At 47.4% G+C, this 23,063-nt stretch overlaps 1 protein-coding gene across 1 annotated transcript in view; it reads right to left on the bottom strand.

The window, feature by feature from the left end:
- The window catches only part of RNF169 (ring finger protein 169), a 28,503-nt gene extending 9,030 nt beyond the window's left edge, over positions 1-19,473 (bottom strand). The window contains exons 1-3 of the mRNA XM_030043276.2: positions 19,131-19,473; positions 6,817-6,893; positions 879-1,025 (exon numbers count right to left, since the gene is read on the bottom strand). Coding sequence (XP_029899136.2) covers positions 879-1,025; positions 6,817-6,893; positions 19,131-19,473 — 567 coding nt within the window. The remainder of the gene's footprint in view (positions 1-878; positions 1,026-6,816; positions 6,894-19,130) is intronic.
- Positions 19,474-23,063: the final 3,590 nt, after the last annotated feature.

Genomic DNA, 23,063 nt, shown 5'->3' on the forward strand with positions numbered 1-23,063 from the left:
AAAGAATCACTTGGAAAATAAAGCTCTTTCTTGCAAAGATATTAAAGATTCCAAAAGCCCCCGCCCTGATTACACCTAGAGGACAGAAACCGAGAATGCAAACTGCCAGCAGATACGCATGCTCGTTCAGCTCTCTTCACTGGAGCTGTAACAGCTCAGAGGCTGGCCCCAAAAGCATAAATAATGCAAAAATAAACACATAGCGCCTATGTATAGCTGTCTGTCATCGAAGAAAGTTAATTTATTGATCAAGGAAACGTTGAGAAAATCCTACAAGAAAGGTACTATGAGACATTATTCAGTACCCACATATGAGCCTATCAGTCTTTAAATCTTAAAAACATTTCCTGCAGAGTCTCACAACTGAAATGAGAAATAGGCAAAACTCAGCATGAAGAATCTGTTGGACTACAGTATCGTACGCCTACACTGTAGAAGATTCATGGGGAAATGTTCATGAAAATGCATATATGCCTGAAGACCAAGGAAATACAAAGCAGAGCAGTTACCTCTACAGATGTATCTGCTATGTTTGGAAGAGCTGCACCTTCAGTCACAAGTGCGGTGGGTAAAAGGGGGGACAGAAACCTCCAGAAGAACAACTGTAGTCATAACAAACCTCAGAAGACAGTTCTCACCAACATGGATCTTTAGCTCATAGCCTTCAAGGTCTATAAAGAAGTCAATCAAATATCCCTGGAAAGCTCCCTATGTCAAACGATGAGAGCTCCCAGTTTCAACGGGCAGGAACAGGAGATACTCAGCTAGTCAGGGGCTTTAAAAAACCTAGTTCTTGTTCCGGGACTGTCTTAGCAGCATTTCACCTACCAGTCAGTGTCTATGATGTGGATAGGAAAGAGAAGCTCAAGCTTACTTACACACTCTTGGTTCACTTTAAGCACTAAAGATTCATCTTTTTTCTGCTGTTCTTCCATTTTTCTTTTTCCTACTTCCATGTCATCTAGAATGAACTTGTGAATCAGATCCTCGGAAGCTTTTTCTTCTTGTAGTTTTTCTTCTCTCAGCTGGAAATAATGACAAAAGAGACAGCGTATTTAAAAATATTTTAAGTCTTACACCTGGTTGCCAACAAGTGATTTTCCAAGAGTCTGGCCACATAATTTAATTCTGTGTCTTCATTTCTCTAGAGTAGAGCCACTGCCTCCCTCTCGCAATAATGTGAAGATTGGTTTGTTCCTACAATGCTTTCAAGTTTGTGCGCTCTACACAAATATCGTTGATATTATCGTCTTTGCAAAACAGCAAAGGCACTGTTAGTCCAGGGTTTGACAAAGACTTTTCTGCCACACTACCTTCTAAAATAGAGAGACAAAAGCTTTTGTCTACTTGTAGATAATCATACTACAAATAAAAATGTGCAAACAGTAGTTTCATGCAAGCTACGACATTTCAATTTTAGTCTTCAAATGGCCTGCGACACAGTACACACACTCTCGCAGACATATAGACAGCATCACCTAAATTAAAATTGGTTAGATACAGCAATTCCCATGTTGAAACCTACACGCTATATGAAATCCTATTGTTTCATTGATGCATTGGGATGGAGAAGATCCAGAGAGATTACCTAACCCTCCGATGGCCAACTGGAGGCCCAAAGCTTGAATTTAGTTTACCAGCTGAACTGCAAATGTGGATGAGAAGTGCAGGTGAATGCCAGATCTAGGACACTAGGACACAGAGAAGTGCAAACACTTTCCTTCCCTCCGAAAAGCACAATCCACCACTTAAGTGATCCCTTTTAACCAACCAAGGTCAACTTTAGTGTCCACAAGCTTCTCCTGGCCAGGCTCTCCCTGCAGAGATTTCTTTCTTCCTGAACCAAAGGACCATCCCCAGCATGATCCATGACTCTGACGGGCTGCCTGTCCTGCTGCATTATTTTGCTCCCCCTTACCTAAGGAAGCAAACTCCCCATTTCTGCCAGGACCTCTTTCCTGCAGACTTGCTACTCAAAACCAACAAACCCCCTTTTTTCCTCCTTTCCACCACCTTTTCCTGATGAACAGGCTCTGCAGTACATACTTCAGACAACACCAGCTGATTGTCCCTGCCCAGGCTAACGTCACCCAGCTCCCTTCTTACTCATTACCCAGCCATTCACCCAGCTTGTCTCTCACCTCTTCCTCAACTTCAGGCTTACACATAGGCCACGAATAGTCTACATATATATGTATATACACCAGGTCCTCCCTCCTTCTTCCACCCAACCTCTGTGCATAAGCTATCCTCGTCTGGGACAACAAGCCTGACCTTTGACTGACAGATCTCCATCATGCTGATGAATCACAGCTATGGCTAAGCACTAGAAATTCAAATACCTCTGTTTATTCCTCCTATTTGAGTGTAGGCATCTCAGATGCTTAAGAAGCTGCCCCGTTACGTTCCCTCCTATCTTCTCACACCCCCGCAATTTCCCCCTCGCCTCCCAGGAGGGCAGTGCTGTGGGACCTGGTGCCCTCCATTAAAGCTCAAGGCATCCACAGGCAGCTCAAGCACTGATCCTACAGCACTGCACATAAAGGCAGTGAAAGGCACTTCACATAAAGGGTGAAGTTGCAACAACTCCTCATTCTTCCCAAAGTATTTAGTATTTTTCTTCCCTGCCGAAGGATGGGAAAAAAAAAGCACGGACATGTGGATGACAAAGAAAACAGTGTTCACGATGCATTACATGAAAAACACGTCATGATCTTCAGACTGGGAAGGACCCGAATCCTACTGAATCTGAACACCCAGAGATGAGGAAGAGAGAGGTAGGAGGAGAGAAGGTAGAAACCAGGAAAAACCCCTACTGTTTGGCTGATTGTGAGTGTTTAGCAAATGTTTTCAAAGACTGGTTTGACTTCTTGTTTAGAGTTGTTTTAAGATGTATCTTTAAATTCTTGATCTATTAATAATCTCAAGCAATAACTACAACACAGTGTCTGACTAATATAGATTATGGCCACATGATGCAGACATGATGAATAGTCTGCTGTACGTTTCACAAACAGTATTTCTGCACTTTAAGGAGCCTCTTTTAAGTATCTGAAAAACAAGTTCACATCAAGATTTATCATAAAGATGACTTTTTTTGGCCAGCTGAAATACTACCCAACACTTGTGTCTCTTCCGTATTTTTCACATGGAAGAAAGCTATATGGAAATCTTCACTTTTTTGTCTAACTTATACAATTATACTCAATTCCCAAATCTAAAGCCACACACATATGTAACAACATACAGGAATATTTAAAGATTTTGGGCAAACCCGCGGCACAGTTAATGGGAGGTGCAAGCACAAGCTCTGCTGACAGTGAAAAAAGCAACAACAGGATCCTAATCCTAATTAACGGGATACAAAAAGGAATTTATGTCCCGAATTCAGGTTGCAAACAAAAGCAAACTGTAATGATAAAATTTGTACTGGTTAAAAAAAAATAATTTTAAGTAGCCTAATGTAAATTATCTCCCAGAGAATTTACTTACAAACGTGGCAACGCTGTGCCGGGACATGAGGACTAGAAACTGAAACAAGCCGGTGTGAAACATCTACCCTGGGAAAAGTACCTTAGGTTATCTGAGTAGCAGCTTTGAAATACTGGATGCAGGACCATCAGCTGCTATTAGCAGTATGGTTATCAGAAAACGCATTTTAACCTGTCTGTAGCCCTTTCGGATACTGGAACTGCAGGAAAAAATGCTGTACAAGCAATCGCTAATTTTTTGCTCAAGAATTAGTCAAGAAATGAGCATTTCAGGAACATCATTCTTGATACTAACATACATTTCCAAAAGTTTGGTAAACTCACGTTTGACATCTTCTCTTCACTCCATAAACTGTCCAGGTTTGCTTGCTCACTCCCTGAGCCTGCTCCGTCTACCCATGCTGCTGGAAAGCTGCATGTCAGCACATGCCTCAGGTAGGAGTTTCCCTCCTGATTGCATGTGATTACAAGCAATAGACTGCTTGTGATAGAAAGACTTTAACAGGATTTTTTAGTACACAGAAACAACATCCTCCTTTGGAAAAATATAAAATACAAGAGCACCAAGTGCGCTGCCTAAAAGAGGAAAAAACAATCTCGCCATCCTGCACAGAGAGCAAACATTTCATCTCATTCTGAAAGCCAGTTGAGAAAATTACACTACGAGATTATCCACTTCAAATAAAAATTCTTCAGTACATAATTATGGTAACTACTTTTGTTTTCAACTGCAAAAGGCTGGGAAGCAGGTCAAGAGCTAAGATTTATAAAACAACTCACATCTGGGAGATGTAAAAGCTTTTGAACACTCCTCTCCCTTCCTCAGGAGCAAAGCCAGCACCGGTTATCCTCGTTTCACGGGCAGGGAATCTTACATGAAACCTCTTGCCTCAAGACACAGAGGGAAGCCCACTTACACACAAGCTTCGATTCCCAAAACTGAGTTCTCGTCTCCTCCTGCCTAATTCAGAAGTTCAGAGACACCAAGTAACTCTCACTAAGTGGCAACAGTCACAATTTTGCCTGGAATAAGGAAAAAGCACAAGTGCATCATCAGTTGCCTTTTTTGTCAGCAAAATTACATTGCCCTTTCCTCTTAGATGATGATTCAGAGAACTCCCCGCCCCCAAAGCTCTTTCAGACAAGGTTCATAAAAAGTCAGTTTAAGTCAGCAGGGGAAGGAACCTATCTTCCATCTGCCAGTGAGCAAAAAGGGGAAGGCAGCAGGCTGAACAGGAACAAGACAAAAACATGCCCAAAATGCCAGAAACTTGTTAAAGTATTTCCTTTTGACTGGTGGGGAAGTGAGAAGTGTTGGCACTGGACTGCATGTGGTATCTTTTTGCTGAAGTCAAGCCGTAGATGCAAAAACCTCTTCAGCTGCAGTCTGACTATGCTTTAAATGTGCTTACTTGAACTTTATATATAATATTTAAAGTTGGTAATGGAATGATCAGGATTAACAAGAGGTGACAAAGTACCCATTTTGTCCTGCACAGATGCAATGCTCCTATAAACGTTTTATGGACCATGGGAGAAAAGATAGTTTAATCCTTCCAGAAGATCCAGATATGCATCAGTCTGGAGGCACCTGGAAGAACTGCAGAGCTAAGATCCTGCCTCAGTGAACTCAGGTGGTTCCTGCTCCTCTGGACACCCGGGAAATTCTGGCCTTGTGGATGGATTGAAGACTTCAAGCAACAAGTCTGGCAGGATCAATGATGAGTGAGCTCCAATATCATCATGGAAAGTCTCCCACTCACTATTACGGAGAGATTTATAAAACCCTAGCAAGTTTTATAGTTAATACCTACATAAAAAGCTTTATTTCTTCTTTAAGCCAAAGATACCCTGAGTATACTCATCCTGAAGGTTACAGTGAAAAAAAATTAAATTGCCAGATACAGTGACGCATGTTTAAGTTAATTAATAAACTATATTTTTATACGAATAAGATTTCTGTGCACTTAAGTCTTATGCTGCTGCCTAAACAACTGTTTCTCAACAAAGTGTCTCATTGTCGCTCAAACTGCCGCAAGTCACAACACTTTACGCACAAAGCCTGCTTGCCTACCTAGCAAGTGTCACCTGGACCAGAGAAGAGTTTGCATTCCTTAAGATCACTTAATGAAAGGTCATAGTCAGCCAGTTATCCTAATAACCTGTAGCGACACTGCCCATCAGTGTCACTGCTAACTCCATGCATAGAGAAGCAGGAAAGACTGTTCCACATTTTTCATTGTCTCCTCACACATATGCTTTTCCCAGACAAGTTATTTACTTTAAATATCATCTAAGCAGTTATTTCCCTACTTAGCATCACTGAGTGGACAAGGCTATTCTAACTAAACATCAGCTTCCCAGCCCTTTCTACAGTTGTTGAGATCTTCAAGTGAAAAACGCAAAGAAAATTCTTCAATGATGAAAAAACCCCTGTTCCTTTTCCCCAGCAGGTAAACTAATCAGCAAGAGGTCGGACCCATCTCAAAGCAAAACACCATCACAGAGATCAAGGCCCCGGGACAGTGATTAAATCTATTGACAGAGACACCAGCAGCAGGGCAGAGTCCATGTTTCAGCGGGACGGTGCGCGGGTCCAGGCAGAGCAAGGGACGACAGACGCAGGAGCTATGAGTGGCAGCGCGAATGTTTTAGCAAGTTATGGGCAACTCTCACGAGAGGGGTTGCAATGGAAATCATTATCTGCTCGGCTGCAGCAGTCATTGCTTTCACAGCAATTTTTCTCACTTAAAAAGCAGCCAATTTCCATAAATGACTAGCCACTGGAGACATTTCAATGATTTAGATTAAGAAAAAATACCTTTTTAAATGTAAAAAATATTTTCCCAAACTTTAACTCCAAAACAGCTGAAAAGCTTTTCTTCCCTTCTCAGTTTTTTGTTTTTAAATGACATTCTTTTTCTTGCCTAAAAATAGACAGAAAGCTCTAGTTTGGAATAGATTGTTTCTGAGAACGACGTTACTGCAGGAGATGCCTTATGCTGCAAAAGCCTTTATGGAATTACATCCACAAATACTGATGCTCTAATAAACCCTGTACAACTGAACAGTTGCTCGAGGTCCACCAAGGAAGGTACATTTCCAAGTTCTGGAAGGCAGCCTAAGACAGCAAAATCTGGCTTCTACTTGCTCGATTACTGCCAACATTTTCCTGAACTGGCTGAACAGCATAAAGGGAATAAATGACCTTTGTTACAGAGCAGGAATAAAGAGCTCTTCAAGTTTCCTTATAGGTAGAATGGCATTCCTACAGGAAATCCAAGTTATTCTCAAAGAAAAACCGCAATTACACAGAATACCGTACCTTCCTTAGCTGGCTTTCATATTCTTCTCGGAGTTCCCCTGGTTTGCTTAATTTAATGGGTGCTCTGAATATGAAGTCTGGAAAGAGAAGGGAAAAAAAGGAAACACTTTTTAGTGTATGATGACTGGGGTTGTCCATTATTTCCCAAAAAGGGTAAGCTCTCCATAGACTGCACAAGAGGTTCTGCAGCATTTTTTCAAGCACGTATGTTTATACTAGGACACTGCTATCAAAGCTCTGTTTAACATAGAGAAACATTGGGAGGAGGATGGCCAAGTAATACCATTTTGCACTTCTATAGTGTATTTTGAGATTCTCAAGAGTTCTTGACAAGCAGCTAAGCAATCAGGGGAGTATCAGGAGGATGTAAACACAGAGGTTAAGTAACAGCCCTGAGATGTCACAGGGAACCTGAGTCCTAGAAATAAAACCAGGCTTTAAGCATCTGCTCCAGCCAGACACCCAAGAAACACAGGCTGACAGCAGCAACACAACACCCCAAATTCACACCCGTGCCTTTCTGCCATTTAAACGAACACATCGAGAATGCTCTCTATTTTGTATATAAACAGTGTTTTTACTCCTCCACATCCCTTTCCCCTTTGCAGCTGTTTGTAGTGCTGTCCCACCAGTCCAGAGCAAGCACAGCTTTTGTTCTGCTTGCAATACGCTCCCTGAGGTCAGTATTTCAAAGCTGGGCAGGCGGGCTGCTCTGTCCGGCAGGAATTCCCCATCCTGCTCCCGCTTCCTCCCTTCCCCCTCGGGAATTCAGGAACCAAAAGCGTATTGGCACAGGGTTATAGTTTAACCTCCATCCCTAGAGTTCGTTACTCCCCAAATGACTCTCTTCTTTATGTTGGCCTCAAAGCTCCCTCCCGCTTCTGTGCAGCACAAGTCTGGGCAAGTTTCACTACAGTCAGAGGAGCCTGGATGGAAAAGGGAACAACCGGAATAAAACAACAACCCCTGAACAACCGTCCTGGCTCAGCCCGTATCAGAAGTCCAGGCAGGGTGCAGCACAGCTCATCATCGCAATGTGCTACGCTCAGGATGAAACGGGTACGAGCAAGGAGGAAAACTCAGTGGTATTTCCTTTTCCCAGCTTGCTAAAATTAAGGGATATAAACCAGCAGCTCCACTGCATGTTTTATTTAGAAAGCAGTTTTATTCCTCAAACACACTGGCTTGAAATAAAAAGTTCATGGTGGGGTATGTAAATCAAACACCCAGCAACCCTCCGGTTCACGGCCACGTGTGCCTCCTCCCTGGGGACAGGTCACAGTCCTGGTGCTGAAACATGCCATCTAAAGACTGACTAAATCCTGTTTTTACCTGTCCTGCCTTCTACCAGTTTGCTTTTAAAGTTCTTAGAGGACAGCTCCATAACTTCACTCCCACCTCGCTGGTTGAGTGTGAGTGCAAACTCTGGAGCTTCCTGCTCAAGTAGCTCCGGAGAGGGAATGCTGCCAACGCCAGAGCTGAACAAATCACTGAGTATTTCTTTAATACTTGCTTTAAAAGGGGGAAAAAAAAATCTCTGGTAATCAAACATCAAGCATAAAGATTATAAGGCTTTTTTTTTTTTAAAGAAAGAGCTGCTATTCCCTCTTACTTGCACGCCTGTGCGAGCTAGGCTTGTTTTTAAAGGAAAACATCCAAAATGTCCCAACATGTGTGATAAAAATCCCAAGTGGTGGCGATGCTGGGGAGGCCAGGCTGCATTCCTCGCTCCTGCTTCTGCGCCTGCAACCGGCTGCACTGGAAACTGGCTTCTCAAAATGTTTTTTCAATTGTGTCCTTGAGCAGTTCCAGTTCTTTGTGAATTTTATCAAGCTGAACTTCCACACAGACAGTCCCAAGAGCAGCAGCAATCTGTAACGCCCCTACAGCAAACTTCAATTACTTCTGAATGTTTAAGGCTTGTCTCAGACCTTACCTTCATAGCTAAAAAGGTGTGCTTTTTTCCTCCAGGGTAATAAAAGCATATGAGCTAACCCAAGGGAAACATGCAGCAGTAAAGACAAGCCCCATCAACTGTTTCATTGCTTACATGGGTTCAGCAAGCCAGAGATTTTGAATAATGGAATAACATTTATCTATAAAGTTGTGCTGGTTTAGCTGAAGTGGACCAACACTAGGTGGAAGCAATTTTATCTATAGTGTCTTTATGCACCACTTGTATATTTTACAGATGGGTCAAAAGAGACGAGACCCCAAATTTCTAACTCTGTGTAGAAGAGATGAAACCAAAAATGTATGCACAACTGTATATTTACGTTTAAAACACCCTCATGTAGTTTCTGGGGTAAAGCGATGCTGCGCGGTGGCTGCCCCCAGCCAAGGATGCTTCTATCAGCACAGAACTGCTGCTAATCGAACCAGACCGGTCCTCGCCCCAGGATGCAGGTGGGGAGGAAGGCAAAATGATCACACGTGTTCCTCCAGCACACCTCCCCGTGCTAAATTCTGGATGTTCAGGTCAGGACAAGGCTGCTCAGCTGTTTCAATGTGTGCTACAACCTAGGAGAACAACGGAAACGGCTAAAATGATGGAAGATATGGCCTTTTACTTGATTTTGCAGCAAAGCTCCCGCTTGCTCTTCCTCTCAAGTGAGCTGTGGGTCAACAGAAATGGTTTCTAAACGAAGCTGACTTGGAAGGGCTGTTGGGAAGGTCGGCACTGGGATGCTCCTTCCAAGCAGGGTGATAGCACTGAAACAGTCACAGCGGCAGGATCTAACCTGGCATCCTGCTCTTTCATGCTGGCAGACAAGAGTTTCATCATGTTGTGCTCAATCTTGGAAAAAACAATTGATTTCTACACTATTTGAGAAGACAAAAGATTTTCTAATTATTTAACGCTGGTTCTCTTTATGAGAGGCATTTGACTTGTAGCCTCAATCCCCTTGAATGACTCCATCCTTTCAACGTTAGCACAGAAGTGTGCATTACACACCATCACTGTTAATCCGCACTCCTGACCAGCAGGTTTTATATTTACTGGCAAAAGATTCAGAAACATCCATCTGGTGAATTCAGCAACAGGGGTTGAAGAAAAATAAGTTGAACTCCATTCAGAAACCCTTGTTCAGAGGCTCCTGGGTTTTGTCAAACCGATGCCATCCGGCAAGTCAAAGCTCTGCCACCCGCAGCTGCGAATCCCCCTCACCCCCAGCTTCTACAGAAACTTTCAGCAGACTTTGTAGCTTCCTTCTCCCCTTTGTCCCTGGCAGGGATAATCAAAACCTTGAGGTTTTCACTGGTTTTCCTTTTAACTTCCAGCAGTTAGTGTTTATACTTGGAGATGAAGATGAGATCTTAATGTTTTCAAAACATAAACCAAGAAGTTAGAAGTTTTCTGACTACAGAGAGGTTTGGAAACAGTTTTCCAACAAGAGTAGTTACTCTAGTTCTTTTAAAAGGATGTTAACTAAATTACATGAAGATATGAAGATATGCCAATGGCATACTGCATATATATATATATATATATATATATATATATATTTCAGCATTGGTGGATCGGGGCATATTTGGAAACAACAAATTAAAACTCAGACCATTTCGGCCACAAATCTGCAACTTTTTTGCAAGTGGAAGAATCAGTAAGGTTGGAGCTGTAGGAAGACTTTGGGCTGTCACATACCGGTAGGACAACATGCGGCATTGCCAGCCCCCTTCTCCGGTCCTGCCACGGGCATCTGTGGTCACAGCAAACCAGAGACAGAAACTCAATCAAGCTAAGACGAATCTACTGAAAAAAAAATGCAACCCTCCAAAGAAGTTTTTTCACCCCAAAGCAGCTCCTGTACCACAACAGGCTCCAGACCAGCTCTCACGCACAGCCAAATGGGACAAAAATAGATTTAATCTAGTTCTGAGCCTGGAGTTCCAGCTGAAGCAGGAGATGACACTAGAAAAATGTTAATGTGGTTGATAGCTATTAATATACTGTCATTTCTGCCTCACTTGCTACATCCTAAATAGGCTAGTACCAATAATTTCAATAATCTCCTTGAGACAAGTCTTCCCAACGGATTTTCACAGAATCACAGAATGGTTTGGGCTGGAAGGGACCTTTGAATATCATCTAGTCCAACCCCCCTGCCATGGGCAAGGACATTTAGTGGTGGACTTGGCATTGTTAAGTTTATGGTTGGACTCGATGATCTTAAAGGTCTTTTCTAACCTAAATGATTCCATGATTCTATGATCTTCCACTAGATCAGGTTGCTCAAAGCCCCGTCCAACCTGACCTTGAACACTTCCAATCATGGGGCGCCCCCAACTTCTATTGGCAACCTGCGCCAGTGTCTCACCACCCTCATCGTAAAGAATTTCCTCCTTATGTCTAATCTAAACTCACCCTCTTTAAACTGAAAGCCGTTGCCCCTTGTCCTGTCACTACAGGCCTTGGTAAAAAGGCTGCAATAAGGTCTCCCCAGAGCCTTCTCTTCTCCAGGCTGAACAACCCCAACTCTCTCAGCCTGTCCTCACAGCAGAGGTGTTCCAGCCCTCTGATCATTTTCGTGTCCCCCCTCTGGACCCGCTCCAACAGGTCCCCGTCTCTCCTGTGCTGAGGACCCCAGAGCTGGACGCAGAACTGCAGGTGGGGTCTCACCAGAGCGGAGTACAAAGGGAGAATTACCTAATTTTCCTTGATTTATGTTCCAAACAGAGCGACCCGGCTCCCCTAGCACTGATGCCGGGCACAGAAAGCATTGCTTTCCCCTACACCTCTTGTTCCGTTTCTTCATGTTCAAAAGCTTGGCTTAGGGACCTGGGAAAAGGCACACAAAGCCACCAAAAAGTGGATCTAGACATGCATTAAAAGCAAGACAGAAAACAAAAAAGTCCATCAGTGAAAGGGAAGAGGGCAGAGAAATAACTGACACAGTGAAAGCTTAAGTATTCAGAAGAGTGATACTTTGGTGTTTACCAAAAATTAACTGTGATCAGGTACTTTAAGAAACAGGAGCGCAGAAACAAGAAGTAAATAAAGATGGCACAAAAAGTGCAAAGCAAAGGTATTTCGGAAGAACTCTCTTGAATACTGTTTCTCATCTGTATGAATGGTGTGACTTGCCTGGTTTCTATGGACAGCTAACAGTGAATGCAAGGCTGAGGGATTCACACGATGCATGTACCGTAAATAGGTCTTAGGATAGAATTTATAAAAATTGTGAGTTATACGGTGGTATAAATAGATGAAAGGCCATTTAAGCTAAAAGGAATGTACCAAGTTCGAGAATACAATAGACTGTAAATGGATAGACCTCTCCAGGGACGCAGCTGAGAACCGGTCGATGCCTCTGCATGGTGTGCTGAGAGCCAGTCTCGGCGAAGATGGGAGTTGTTCGAGCCATATTGGGTATAAATCCAAAAGATGTGTTCCTGCTGGTAGCAACCCCTGGGAAGAGGCTTTGAATAAAGGAAGATGGAAGATGGAGAGGCTGTCTGGGGATGCAAGAGGGAGAAGAGGTGGCTTTAGAAAGCTGGTGAAATCCCCCTTGGTAAGTTCTGAACTGTTTGTGGTTGTCTTCGAGGCTTCCTGGAGCCAAAGGGGTTTTCTTTAAGGTCATGGAGAAGTAGGGGAACGAGAGGGGAAGCAGCTACTTGAAAACTGTAAATCAGCAGGCTTAGTTTCAATACGCGAACGGGTACTACAACCAATTGTTAGTTCACTAGCAAGTATCTGGGAGGTAACAGGCAGACGACAAACTAACACCAACTCTGTAAGAACAACTTGCATTAATTCAATCCAATCTCCTTCTTTGATGGGATAATTAGGGGATGAGAGGGAAACAAGTAACAATGTGAGTTCATCTCTTGGGCATGAGAGGGTATTTTACCTGCTGTAGAGACCAAGATGTCCACAATTTTTCTTTACAGAGAGAGTTAAGGACTAGCAGGATGCGCTGTGTTAGGGGTCACCCATGTACTTTTGAGCAGCCCATGCAGGAACTGCCTCCTGCACTGTCCAAAACTTGCTCTGGACAGAAATGCATAGAGAAATAAAGCAAGAAAATACAAGAGTAGGAGCTACTGGAAAGGAACTCAAAATCCTGCCCTTATGCCTCTGTGGAGAAAGGAGGAGAAGAGCTGGCTGGGGAGGTAGGAGTGTGGTGTGAAGGCATCGAAGGGAAGAAGCTCAAGAGTCCTAGATGGGGAAGCTGTCAGGAGTGGGAGTGGGGCAAGGAGCGATAGCTCTTAACCTCATGAAGATGGGTTAAGAAATTTTGCTAGACACGGTTTAGTGCCAACACCCTTGGGGCTCATGGAGACCACTTCAGCTCAGGCGCAGCATTGCACAAACACTAAAGCTCGCGTGCTCTCCTGGAGCTGCCAGACACACATGCAAGCCTGCAGAGCTGCCAGGTTGGGTACAGCAGGGCTGTTCCCGAGACGGAGCTGAAATTCCAGCAGACGCAGGCTCATTCCATGAGGTTTCCTTGCATGCCGATTCCCAGCTCACCCTCTAGTTCCCGTATTATCTGGATATATCCCTGTTTTGCAGGATAACCCCGTCCTCAGCACCCTGAGTAACAGCACGCCAAACATGTTTTGTCTTTTTCATTTAGAAGCACATAAAAAAGAACATTCTTAGATGCACAGTGAGAAAAAAAAGATAGTCTAGGTATAACCACTATTCAGATGGATGCACATCTAGCTGAAAAATTATTTTCCAAGAGTTAATGATCCACTGCCATGCCAGGACAGCCTCTCACATTGGCCACTGGGGCTAGTGCTGGGTCTGGTCCTAATCACTCTCTTCATTAACGGCTTGAATGGTAGATTAAAAATAATTTAAGTATTGTGGATGACAGGAGAGAGGACAGCGAGGGAGGAGATGGAGGTGCAAGCACTCTGACAGTCTCATGGCACAGTTGTTACTGTCCCTGCAGAGGCACCCCTACCTTATTTCTTTTCCTGGGCAATCTTAAATTTAACCCATTCCCTTCAAACAGCCATACAACACCAATGCTGTGATAAGGAGGAAAAAAGAGGTGGTGCCAACTTTAATCAGCTTGACACGGGGAGTAAATCACTGCTTTTCACGTAGCAGGGAAGGGCTTCATCGGGATTGCTGTTTCTAAACTCTTAGCACTGTGGTCTTGAGACAAAAAAACTGCTGACAGACTACAGAACAGAAATGACAGGAAATTAAGGAATCACCAGGAAATGCTCAAGAACTAGACTGGTCTGGTCCAGTGGGGAAAGAGGGAAACCACAGCCAAAAAAAGACTTGGAGGAAGGAGGGGGAAGTCATGTTAGAAGTCTGGCAAAAATACCCCACCCCTTGTATAAAAGCATCAGTTATTAATTGTTCTGCATAGCTACCGGGCAGAAGAGAAACAAAAGAAATCAGTTGCGTTTATAACAAAGGAGATTTTTATTAGATATTAGGCAAAACTTTTCAAGTGTTCAGAGGCTGAAACAAAGGTGGCCATGGGATCCCCTTCTGCCACCTCTGTATGAATGGATGACTCAGATGTCTACGAGGAATTAGGTACACTCGATCCTGCCTTGGTGTACAGGAGCAGACTTCCCCTGTCCCTTCCAAAAGCAGTCATTTTATTCTCTCCCTCCCGGACGACTTTCATGTTAGGAGTTTAAAGCTCCTGACCAGCTTAACAAGCCCTCTTCTTGCAAAATTGAATTTCTGTTTCCCAGTTCACAGGGGAACACTTGTCCTTCAGCAATTTTCCAAGCTCCCTTAAGTCATCTATAATCTGGGACAGTAACGTCAGGATTGACGGGCAAAAATCTATCAATGAGGGTATCTGATACTGAAGGTGGGCCTTGTGCCTGCTGCCTGAGAAGATACAGCCACAATCTCATCTGCTTGTCCTTTTTCACAAGACCCTTTTCTTTTGTCTTGATTCATAGGGTATTCCATCTTCCTTGGGAGAAATATGAAGGTACTTATTTTCTTGCAAAGCAGGCTGAGCACCTCGCCGTGAACATGTTATGTTCTTTCTTCTTCTTGGCTAGCTGAATCCTCAAACACATACCCACAGTCTCCAAGCCTCCCATCTGCTGCACCTCTCTGCCTTCCAAGTCTTTCACCAGGCAACGGTTTTAATATAAGAAACCTTACTTAGCAAAGTATTACAGCCACTACTGCATCTTTAGCTCAAAATTTGGTTTTATACCAGCATCTAGGGTGCCTTTCCAGGTGCTACATGGTGCTTCGAGATGCCCACGTGGGACCTAGGGGCCACCCAGACCCTTCTGGAGCAGCAGCTGGAAGGCCAGGCTGAAGGCAGCAGGGCAGCTCGAAGGGCATCTGGTGCCCAGGAGCAGGCAAGCAAACGCAGCCCACACTAAGACACAACACAGGCAGCAAGTACGCGTTGTCTCTGCTTACTTCTACCTGGTTTTGTTTGACAAGTGTCATGACAAGGACTTTGTCTTCACAAGTATTTGTATAGCACCTAATGCAGAATCCCCAATCTCAGCCAAGGTCTGAGAGCTCCTTAAGTCCACTGTTATGTACGAATACCAAAGCGAATGACAAAAATTGAGACTTGAAACTATGATTAATTAGCCAATTTAAGCTGGAATAATCAAGGTATGTCAAGAGGTCATACCAAGCAGTTTTTTAAGAATTTGCAGATTTTAAGTTATTTAATTGAATACATCAGCTTATTCAGTGTTTGATAACAGAATCACAGAATAGCTGAGGTTTGCAAAGACCTCTGGGGACCAAAGCCCTCTGCTCAAGCAGGGTCACCAGGATTAGGCTGGCCAGGTCCATGTCCATCTCCGAGGATGGAGACTCCACAACCTCCCTGGGCAACCTGTGCCAGTGCTTGGTCACCTGCACAGTGAAAGGTTTTTTTCTTAGGGCAAGTGAAACTTCTTGTGTCTCAGTTTGTGCCCATTGCCTCCTTTCGGTATATACAGGGGGTTTATAAAACAGATGGAGAGAGACTTTTTACCAGGGCCCATAGTGACAGGACAAGGGGCAATGGTTTAAACTGAAAGATGGCAGGTTTAGGTTGGACATAAGGAAGAAATGTTTTACAATGAGGGAGGTGAGACTGGAGCAGGTTGCCCAGAGAGGTGGGTGATGCCCCATCCCTGGCAGTGTTCAAGGCCAGGCTGGATGGGGCTGTGAGCAACCTGGTCTAGTGGAAGGTGTCCCTGCCCATGGCAGGGGGGTTGGAACCAGATGTTCTTTGAAGGTCCCTTCCAACCCAAACCATTCTGTGATTCTAAGACCAGCTTCAGGAATCCCAGGCCCCTGAGACATAGGGGAAAGGCTGGAACAAGGAAGACCCACCCTCGCTGGAGGGATCAGGTTAGGGAACATTTAAACAAACTAGACATACACAAGTCCGTGGGACCTAATGGGTTGCACCCAGGAGTGCTGAGGGAGCTGGCCAACATCATTGTGAGGCCACTCTTGATTATCTTTGAAAGGTCATGGTGATCAGGAGAGGTTCTTCAGGCCTGGAAGAAAGCAAATGTCACTCCTCCCTTCAAAAAAGACAAGGAGGAGGAATGACAGGGCCAGCTCCACCTTGATCCCTGGGAAGGTGATGGAGCAACTATTCCTGGAAACCACTTTTAGACAAGGACAAGGAGGTGTTTGGGTAGTCAGCTTGGATTTATGAAAAAGAAAGCATGCTTAACCAACGCAGTAGTCTTCCGTGATAAGATGACTGGCCCAGTGGATGAGTGGAGAGCAGTGGATACTGTTTATCTTGACCAGTGAAGGGCCATGAAGACCATTAAGGGACTAGAGTATCAGACATACAAGAGAGCTGGGACTGTTCAGCCTGGAGAAGAGAAGGCTTGGGGGGATCTTACCCATGTGTTTAAATACCTGCTGGAATACAGCAGAGAAGAGAGAGCCAGGCTCTTCTCAGTGGTGCCCAGTGACAGAACGAGAGGAAATGGGCACAAATTTAAATACAAGAAGTTCCATTTAACATAGGAAATCACCTTTTTACTGTCAGGGTGGTCAAGCACCAGTACAGGTTGCCTAGGGAGGTTACAGAGTCTCCAACCTTGGAGACAGTCAAAACCCAACTGGACACGGTCCTGGGCAACCTGCTCCTGCTGACCCTGCTTTGAGCAGGGGTTGGACTAGGCAGTCTCCAGAGGTCCCTGCCAACCTCAGCCGTTCTATGGTTCTCCAATAAGCCTCACTAATGTCGAAATAAACAACATCCACTGCTCTCTCTCTGCACATAGTAGGTTACCACTCGTAATGGATAAACTACCTTTGATTTCCATGGCATTAGCCCAACTTACAACCTAAGTGGCTGATTACCTTCACAGCTTTCAGTGCGACGCAGCCATCTGGTGCTGCTTAAGGACAAGCTTGAGCCTAGGCTAGAAATGCAGCAGGAATGCCATTCAAGATTACAGCTCATTTTAGCTGATCTCATTGGCTGTTAACTCAACCGCTCTACAGCAGCGAGGTCTGCAGTATGAAACGCAACCAGAGTATGGCGCAAGTAGGGGTTAGTCTAGCCCAATTTAGAGTGCCCATGACAAAGCCGTACGAGGTGACACTCAGGTGCAGGTGCCTGTCTGCGTTTGGGGGTCACATCCCACATTTCTCAGTGCTAAGACGCTCCACGATTCTCTCCAAGACACTTCCAGAACTTTAGGAAGTTCGGGCAGGCAGGAAATGACAACCAACAAGATGACCGCGTGCCTTGCTGCAAAATATACACATCTCAGACAATTCAAGACAAGCAGAGAATTAAAACTACTTTTCCTTAAAAAAATACAGCCAAGACACTGCATAAGCATTCCTGCAGCATGGCTGGATATTCTAATTCAAGCTAGGTTGAACGAAGCCGAGTATATTTAAGCATGACTGACACAACTACCTTGGAGCAGAGATCGACTCGGGGAGTTTCAGTTGTCCCTCCTCCGGCTGGGCCGGGGAGGAGGAACTGCTCCCAGCCGTTTGGCTCGGCTCCCTCCGGACAGCCCGTCCGTTCATTGATTCAGCAAATGCTTCTGCACGAAGGCTTCCCAATTCGCTTCCAGCAAAGGTTAGCGGGGTTAGTTCAAACCACCAATTTAAGCTGTTTAAGCTCATCCTGCCAATTTTTCCCGCAGCAAATTAGAGGGTGCTGACACAAGCATGAACCGGGAGACCAGTAACGTGTTCAAAAAGGAATGGTTAGGGCACGGCTAGATGGCTAAAAGGATATTTATCCATAGCTTAAAGCCTCGTCTACTCTACAGGGCTCCCACCAGCATCGCTACGTCGGTGAAGCACTGGTGTAGGTGCAGCGGAGGCGGCCGATCTCTGCCAGCGCTGCTGCATCACCTCTCCAACCAACAGGCACCGCGGTGCTGGCAGAAGATCCCGGCGCACCGGGAGTTTTGACAGCAGCAAGGTGGGCATCTTCCGCAGCGCCTCGGCTCTCACCGGCAAAGAGCCACGGCTCAAACGAGGATTTATTTTAAACAAAACACAGGGAGCGGTTTTCTAGAAGTTGAGGAAGGTTGGCGGCTTGAGAGATGGGGAGGAAACGCGTGACACAAAGCCATGAACTCAGAAACGATGGACTTTTTTTGATGCCAACAAGGGACCGGCACTTCCCACGGCGCAAAAGCTTTCCTCGCTCGACGCGGCAGAAACCCGCCTGACTTTTACCAGCCCTTCCGAGGGGGGGCACCGTCGTAACCATTCACTTTCTGGGCAACGTTATTATAAAAATAACTGGCCGTTCGCCATTTCGGGGTTCAAGCAGGCATGGGGCTGAGAACGGGGCGAGACGCTGCTGGCAGCCCGCTCCCGCCCGGCCTTCGCGCCTCCCATCTCGCTGATGTTCTATGGAGGGGGGCACCGTCCTGCTGCCCCCCCCCCCCCCCAATACCTCTTCCCATCGCTGATGCTGTTGGCGAGGGGAGCCTGATGTTGATCCAGGCATGGCGTGGTGGGGAAACGTGTGTGTGTGTGTGTGTGTGTGTGTGTCCCCGGGCTACCCCTCCCGCCACTGCAGAGGAAGGCGGGCTCAGCCCCGCCACCCGCCGCCGCTCAGCCCCGCAGGGACGAGGCTGAGCCCCCGCAAACTCATCGCACCCCCGCCGCCGGCAGGCCGAGCCGGCCCCGCCCCCTCGGGGCTGAGCCCCCGCCGGCTCATCGCACCCTCCTGCGCGCCGGCTCCGCCCCCCTCGGCGCCGAGACCCCCCCCCCCCCCCCTCCCGCGCGCGCCTCGCGCCCCCCCCCTCCTCCTCCTCCTCCCCCCCCCGCCTCCCCTCGCGCCGCCGGCGGCGGTTGGAACCGGAGGGGAGGGGGAGGGGCAGGCCCGCCGCCGCCGCCGCCGCCGCCGCACCTTGGTCCGGCGGCCGCTGCTCCCCGCCTCCTCCGGCGGCCGTCGTCGCGGCGGGCTCGGGTCGGGCCTGCTGGCGGCGGGCCCAGGTGGAGAGGCGGCTGCGGCAGAGCGGGCAGCAGAGGCCCGGGCCCTGCAGGCAGCGTTGGAAGCAGGCGAGGCAAAGCGAGTGGCGGCAGGGCGGCGTCACCGCCTCTACCAGAGCCTGGCGGCATACCGGGCAATCCGCCACCGCTAACACCACCTCGTCCTCCTCAGCCGCCGCCGCCGCCCCGGTCCGCCCACGCCGCCGCCGCCCCCGCCGCGCCGGCACCGCGGCCCGGCCGCCGGGGCCCGCCGCCGCCATCTTCTCACACTTTGAAGGGACAGAACGTTGGGGCGCGCGCGGCACCGCCCACCACACACATAATTCATAAGGGGACACGCCCCCACACCCCCCCCCGCGCTTGATATTCAGGAGCACCGCGCCGCGTCAGTACATGCGGGCCCCGCCTCCGCCTCGGCCACGCCTCCTTGTTGAATATTCATGACACCCGGCTATAAAAGGCGGGGCCGCTTCCTCATCCCCTCAGTAGCCGTGAGGCGTCGGCCGGTGTGGAGGTGGTGTCACCTCGCAGAGCGCGGTCCCGGTGTGAGGGGCTGCGTGGTGGGAGAGCGGCCCCATGAGGAGGGGCACTGGCCCTGAAGGAGGCCTGCGTCCCCTCCATCGCCGCGGGAAGGGCGTAGAGCACGGTGGCTGCGCGCTCCTTCAGCGAACTGCCGTTCGCTAGGCCGTGGGCCGCCGTGGGGAAGATCCTCCGCGCTTGGCTGTGCGTGTGGGATCTCTTTTATTTCAGCCTTGCCGGATGCTTCGGTGAAGGGTGTAATCTGGGGTTGGTCCTGCTGGCCTGAGTTTTCACGGAGCTGCTTCAAATCCCTGTGGTTTCTCAGAGGTTTTAAGACCCTCCCTCTTGGATGGGGGCTCTGAGCAGCCCCAGAGCGTGTCTGTGGGGCACGGCACAGCCCTCTGCCTGCCTCCAGCCGCTTCCAGCCTCCCCTTCAACCATCTTCCAACAACGGGAAGCGGTGGGTCTTTAAAAAGACACCACAAAATCCCTGTGTACTAACAATCCTTTTCTATCTCGGTTTGCTGTTACTTGCAGATTTTTTTTCCTTGTACCCACAGCACATGCTCCTTTTTGGACTCCTCAGTGCTTCTTGAGCACAGCTTGACCCGGACACCAACAGGCCAAGCAGTGGAGAACTCCCATTCAGCTTTCTGGCTGGCTGTAAACACCCAGGAGCTCCAGAGATCAGCAGGTTATAAACTGGCAAGAACATGGGGGCCAGTACCACACCAACCCCTTAGTTTAAGCCGTTCTGGGTAATATCTGCTTGTAGGTATTCAGTCCGCGTTTCTGCTCGGTGGCTGCAGCTCTCAGTTCCACAGCCATGGGGTTTGGAGGAACCCAAATCCCTGACGTGCAGCCTCGGGCTAACCCCTTCTTCCCAGCCCCACACCTGTGTCCAAAAACTTTCAGGTCACCCCTAACCCATGATTTTCTATTGCTGTGTGAAACAGGGACTTAAAATTAATCTCAAGTCTTCCACTTCTGCTAAATAACTCTCTGAGGAGGGGTAAAAGAGGTGGTGGGGCAGGTCCTACTCTTGCCTAATTTTGGGTGTGAGCTCCTGGGAGGTGAGGGGCAGGGAGGTTTAGGAAACCGCATCATTGAAACGCTGCACTTTTACACACAGAGCCCGCGAAGCTCTGTTCCTTGTGGATTGTCCAGTGTCTAGTAATGTATCCTGTTTAGTGCAAGGCACTAATTTACATTTGTTATACCTAGCTCCCATTTGCACAGAATATTTTGACGTGCAATATCTTTGAGATTTCTATCTTTCCATCAGGCTAGTTGAAAGGTTCAGCTGATTAAGAAGTCATTAGACCTGCAAGGCCTCCTTGGCCCGAGCTAAGAAACCGGGCTAAAAATCTTAACGAAGGTGTGTTCCTGCCTATGGTGCTGTATGGAGCCTTGCAGCTGAATGGACAGCACTGCTGTACATCTGCTGCTGTCAGCATTTGAAGGTTTAGTGATGCAGAGTTGATTATTTTCATTAACGACATTTAACAAATACTCCTCAGAGGCTTAATATGAGGAACAGTAATTTCTGAAGGAAGACCGATGGCATTTGGCCTGCAGCATTAAGTGATTAGCAAAAGCGGAGGAGAGCTTCAAAGCTCAAGGAACAGACTGACAATTTAACAAACAGCTTTTACTGAGAGAGAAAGGCTTTAAACTGTTTTCCTCCTGAGAGGTGCCACATCCTATGGGGGACCCTCAGAGGAAGAGATGCAGAATCACATTTAATCTTCGTGGGGATTTTTGGGGGAAGGGAGGCTGTGGGAAAGAGGTTGCAAAACAGAGCTGGCATAGGGGATCATATGCATCCAGAGCGGGGCGGACAGGGAAAAGGAAGCAGCGAACAGCCAGGCAAACAGGCTTTGAAAATAAGCAAAACAGTGAGGTGTGGGCATGAGCAAGGGGTCCTGGCTGTCGGCTGGGATGAGCTTGGTGTGTACAGTGAACACCAGCTCCGTGCCTGTGGGGTTATCAGCTGCCTTAGGAGCAGATTCCTGGGATCTGTTTCACAGTGGCTTCCCTTTTCCCCTTCCTCCTCCGGGCAGGGTTTGTAGAGGGACACTCTTCCAGGAGGGAAGAGATGAGGAGAGGAGCTGTGGCATCCAGATGCACGTGCTTTCCTCGGGAACTGGGGGAATGCAAACCTCCCTGCTGCGTTGCTGGTGACAGGGGACTAAGCTAAGTGGCTGATTATTAAAGACAAATGCTATGTGGAGTTTCAGATCCGTGTGATATCACGTCCCGGCATTGCCCAAGGGGGTGCAAGGCTCATGGAAAATCGGGCTGGCAAGGTCCCCAAGGTGTTATTCAGTCACCCCCTTTCCCTGCAGCGGGATCAACTCAGCTTGAGTCACTCCTGAGCAATGCTTGTTCATCCTGTTCTTAAAGACCTCCGGTGCTGGCAACCCACCTCCCCTCAGTGCGGGCGACTGGCTGAGCTTATCCCTGTCATCAGAAAGGGTTGGGTTTTTTCCTTTGTTGGACATAAATCTCCCATAATTCTTGTCTTGGTGTCTCTGCTGGCCCCGTTAACCCTCATCCCTTCCTCCTGCCTCAGGCTGGTAACAGAGGAGTCTAGACTAGGAGCTACCTTAGGACAGCCGCTCCCTGAGGCTGGGGTGAGTCAGATCCCAGGGAAGGGCTTTGTGTTACACCCCAAAGCCTGGCTTTCCCTCTCCTTCCCTGTGGCAGAAACTGTGGGGGGGAAACAGCCTTCTTATCACTTCCAACCCCAGTCAGGTCTGCCCTTGGCCATCCGGCTCTTTAAGGCCACAGCTGTACTAGTCAAGTGAGCACAGGGTGCATCCCCAGTGAATTGTTGGAAAGGTCTTTGGCACAGTTTTGGTCTCACAGGCATGGTTTTGGGGTTACTGGGGCCACAGCTTATTCTTCAAAAGTGGTTTAGATGTGGCCACTCAGTTTGGGAAGGATGAAAGCTCTTAACAGTGTGGCTTTAGCCTGGGTAAGGACTATTTAGTTTGTTAGCAGCTACAGGCTCTGTCTGCAGAGCCACAAATTGCTGTGACATGTACCACAAATGGCATGGCACCCCGGGAAGGAGTGGGAGCGGGTGGGTATGCAAGGGTGGCCATGCTGAGCACCTTGCTGCCACTGCCTCCGTGCTGTCAAAATCCCACCCGGTGCCTATCTCTGTCTCCAGACACATAAATTGCTTCAAAATCTGGGTTCCTCATGATGAGTCTGAGAGGGATATCTGCCTGGAAAGCCCACCAGCACACCTCCAAGCTGGCCTGGCGTGAGCGAGGCCGCGTGCAGGCTCGTGAGGTTGGTTGACGGCTTGTTGGGGTGTTAA

The sequence above is a fragment of the Aquila chrysaetos genome, chromosome 19 (assembly GCF_900496995.4).
Source record: "Aquila chrysaetos chrysaetos chromosome 19, bAquChr1.4, whole genome shotgun sequence".
Classification (NCBI taxonomy): Eukaryota; Metazoa; Chordata; class Aves; order Accipitriformes; family Accipitridae; genus Aquila; species Aquila chrysaetos.